General features: G+C 35.1%; 1 protein-coding gene across 1 annotated transcript; it reads left to right on the top strand.

The window, feature by feature from the left end:
* On the top strand, window positions 2,327–4,563 carry LOC107642775. The gene is made up of 4 exons (XM_016346248.2): window positions 2,327–3,350; window positions 3,536–3,836; window positions 3,946–4,027; window positions 4,186–4,563. Exons 1-4 carry the CDS (start codon window positions 2,708–2,710, stop codon window positions 4,408–4,410), a joined length of 1,251 nt encoding a protein of 416 aa, XP_016201734.1. The 5' UTR covers window positions 2,327–2,707; the 3' UTR covers window positions 4,411–4,563.

Raw genomic sequence — 4,582 nt, 5'->3', positions numbered from 1 at the left:
TTATAAGATTCATCCATATGGATTTCAAGATCTCCTACCCGATTTGAAGATGCACCCCAGCCGCACACACGCACCGCTTCCTTGAATTACTACTTTGGCATGTAATCTCTTGTTTGTCACCATTCTTATCTTCCTTATATTTTTATATTTAATAGTGACTAACACTTGTCTTTTTGTTTGTATTCGAATTGCTACCAACTACTTCTCTATTTCTTTATACTAAAAGCATTGAAATTTACAGGAAAACTTTCATTGGTCGTGCAACTAATTCGTCGTGTACAAATTGTCAATAAATTGCTTTCGGTTTGTAAGAGTCATAAACAATAATTTGAAATGTAATTAATCAGTAATAATCGTAATTTTTATACAAATATAAAAATATTTGATACATAAATAGTTTTTTTTTTTTTCCTTCTTTATCAAATCAAATTTTGATAGCATGCATTCATTGTTTGGTTTGAAACAATGTGGGTCCTCTCAGCTCTCACTTGTGGATTGTGGTGGCTGATTGAACCTAAATAACTTGGCAAAGGCGGAGGCAGAGCTGCAATAGAGAAGACTGTGGCTGAAGTGTAGCTGCGGAGGACGGTCGGCGATGACGAAGCAAACACTATTTGCAAAGGCCGGTCGAACTCTCGTGCCACGGCGTTGTCAGTAGCGGCAAGGAGGAGTGACATAGTGAAAGTAAATTAAGTTCAAAGATATTTTTAAACTTTTATGTTGTTTAGTAATTTAGGCTTAACTCCTAATTTCATCCTAAAGTTTTTATATTTTTATTAAAAAAATTATTTCGTTTTATTTTTAATTTTTAAATTATTTTTTTGAATAAAATATTTCAAACATTAAAATATTTAATAAAAATATTATATATATGTATTATTTAATTTTTTATATAGACTTAACATAACTAATATTTTAAATATTGAAAATAAAATTAAAAATAAAAAATATATTTTGTTTTAATTAATAAAGCAATTTTCATCACTCATGATTTTTTTTTTTTTATCATGATCACTCATTTGTCATTTCATTTCATATTGACCAAAACAATTTGGGCTATTAAGACTTTTAGGTTTTGGTCTGAAATGATTGATTCAATGAAAAGTGAAGTGAAGCCTAACCATAGTTTTATAAAACTTGTGGGCTCTCTCAATTTGGGCTTTACTTCATTTGTCATCCAGAACTTGAATTGATTGACAGGCCTATTTGGAGTTTGGGTGGGCCCGAAAATCTTTGCACGTTGACCACGTGTCACAAAGTCAACTCTCCTTAATTGATTCTATTCAGGTTAAAATTTAAAAAACACTGAAAGAGCAGTGATTAAGATTATTTAACCGCTTTGTGAGTGAAAGCTGTGAAATTCTTGAATTCCCGAGAACTTTCTCTCTAACCTTTGCAAATGAATGAAATTACTTATAGCTAATGTAATAATACTATTTTAATTTGCAAAGAAATCAACTAGAAAGAAGGTAATGAAATTACTAATGAAATTTGAAATTTGGTTCAGTGGCTGTGAAGATGAAAGGACAGATGACATTTTTGTCCATAGTAATATAGTATCCCCCCCAAAAAATGGGGCCATAGAAAGAGAGGTGAAAATGTGAAATGTACAGTGGATTTATGGCCCCATCACTCCAAACTTCGTTCTTTCAATTAAACTAAGCCTCCCATGTGAATTGTTGGCCTTATCACAGATCTTATTACGCTTTTGCAATGATCATGTCTTAAAAGCTTATTATATATACATGAATATATGTTAAGTCAAAACAGAAGACGTCTGTGAATTGAGATAACATATAATTTATAGATTGGAAAAGGTCATCTAGTTTCTAATCTGTACCATTTAAAATAATAATAATAAATAATAATTACCACCTTCAGATGCAAAAGTTTACCACATTTTAGAGCACGGCCCACTGCATGTTACTAGCTTGGGGAGTTAAATCAGTTTAGGGAATAGGAAGAGGACATGATCAAGCATGCCTGACAGGTGACAGCTAATGTTTCTTGTCTTGTTCTGCTTCTTGTTCCACACCCAATGTTCCAACGCAATGTTATCTTAACAAAGTGGCTTCATTCATTGGTATTATTGGACTTATGTGTTATGTGCATCCAATCCTCTCAAGTCTCAACTTATCCTAATACTTCTTCTACCCATCATTATCAAGCATTTTACATAATCTTGCAATATGGATCCTCTAATTATTTTAAAATTTTATCATTTGATTATTATTTGTTGAATCTCATATCAGATTATTATCATGGTTAGTCCTGTTCAGTGTTCACATACACCGCTCTACAATCACAATAATATTGGCCTGCCACATTAACTAACATTAAGCAACAAAATCAGCAGTAACATCTCTCTCTATCTAACTTTCTTGGCTTCTTCCCATTCAGTTCAATTCAGGTCCCCTGTTGCTTTGTTTTGTTGTGAAATGGACTAACCTTACCGAGTGATGGAGTCATGAGTGGTCAAAATCCATTACACTCTCTTTTTGGCCTAGGTATAAGCAAACATTGTTTTCAACACCCTCCAAGTAAAAATAGTTGTACATGAAGTAGTAGTTGATGAGCCAAAAAGGCAAAAACATGTTCACTCAATCCCTATTCCAAATTTGTACTACCTCGGTTCTTCTTTAAGAACTTGGCAACAACAAAAATATGAAGCTTCAGGAAAAGTGAAGAACTGACCCTAGTTTTTCTCATGAAGAGTAGTAATAATAGCTCTAGTTCCTCCATGAAACTGGGCTCATTTCTAAGCCCAGATATGCAAAATCATAGTGAAAGAAGCAGTGGGAGCCAAAAGGGATGGAATTCAGAGAGAGTAGTGTTGAATCAAACGAGCAGAATCAGAAGGCATTCTGGTTTGACATCATTCAACAGTGGAAGAAGAACAATGCCTTCTAAATGGGATGATGCTGAGAGATGGATTTGTAGCCCAGTTTCAGGATATGGCAGCAGCAGCAGCAACAACAACAACAACAACAGAAACTCATATTCACAATCACAACTTCAAAGGCGTCCAAAATCAAAGAGTGGTCCAATTATGCCTCCAGGAACATCATCATCATCCTACTACTCGAACTATTCACCTACAATTCCACTGCGCCAAGGCTTGCTTGTGAGGAACTTGATGGTTGGTTCACCTTTCACAACAGGAGTCTTGGCACCAGATGCTCTCTCTCTTCATCATTTTGATGCGCATGACAATGATTTTGGTCCCCGTTTCGACATCGGCAATGTTATGCAACAATATTCTACTGGTTCTGTGCTCAATGACAATAATGGTGTTCTGGCTCCGATGTGGAATCAATTGTTATGTGACCCATCTTCGCCTAATTCTCAAGGTATGTGCTTCTTGTTTTTGGGCAGCCTAGTTACCAATCAAAATTGCATATTTCATATTGTTGGATCCAGCTCTTAGCTATAATTGCAAAAAGCTATTCTGTTTGCCAAGTTTTATTCACTTGTTTGTATTGATGTCTGAGAATCTGCATATACTTAAAATGTTTTCAGTTACTTTTATTTACAGATGAGAACCCTAAGAATGAGGAGACCCCCATAATGTCACCTTTCTCAAGACGTGATCAGGGTACCCAGATGAGCCCTCCGGAGAGCGAGGATGATGCGAATTCATCACCGATATCAGCCATGGATCAGAAACATGGACATTCTGGTAAGTTAGAGGTTAGAGATGTTGAGGTTGATAGTGAGGCCACTGTTATTAGGTGGCCTAAAGGTCATGCAACAAAGCTCAACTCCTTTCAAGAAAGTAATACTGAAATTCAAACTTCATGTTCGGATATTCCAGAGTCCACCATGGACATAACCAAGTATGTCATCATTGTTAATTTGTTATGTTCATTTCATTCAATGAACTGGAGACATATAATTTAGTTGTTCTGATTGTGTGTTTGTCTATGAACTTCTATTTCATTGCAGGATTCAGAAACAGGAAGCCAAAATCGTTGCATGGGAAAGCCAGCAGAAGGCAAAGGCTGAAGCAGCAATACGCAAACTCGAGGTTTTGTTTTTCAGTTCATCAAAATCTGTTGCTTTGAAGTTGAACTTTCTCATAGTGTGTCCTTAGTTCAACACAATATAAAATTTGTGTAGAGAAGGCTCACAAAATGTATGCAGATAGGTCTTTTCTCTTCCTAATGATAAAGAGGTTTGATACAGATGAAACTGGAAAAGAAGAGATCATCATCAATGGATAAGATTCTAAACAAGCTGAGAAGGGCGCAGATGAAAGCTGAAAAGATGAGAAGCTCAATGGCAATGCCTCAAAAACAAGAACAAGGACAACAGGGGCAGCAGAATTCCAAGCCTCTCAAGGTTTTTTCATTACCAAAATATGTTCAGTTATGGTCTCCAAGCAGATGCTTTAGCACTTATGATGATTGATTCACCCATATATGCATATCAAAAATACTAGGTGACCACCAAAAATCAACCACCAAATCAGTAGTTATGTATAAATGCATTATTTAACTTATTTTTAACGTCTATTTTATATTGCAATCAGCAGTGGAATCAGAATTTTAATATTAGAGGGCCAAATTTTTATAATTATTCT

The sequence above is a fragment of the Arachis ipaensis genome, chromosome B05 (genome assembly GCF_000816755.2).
Source record: "Arachis ipaensis cultivar K30076 chromosome B05, Araip1.1, whole genome shotgun sequence".
NCBI classification, from domain to species: Eukaryota; Viridiplantae; Streptophyta; class Magnoliopsida; order Fabales; family Fabaceae; genus Arachis; species Arachis ipaensis.
Note: the sequence above shows the minus strand (reverse complement) of the source record. Positions and strands in the feature narration are given on the sequence as shown.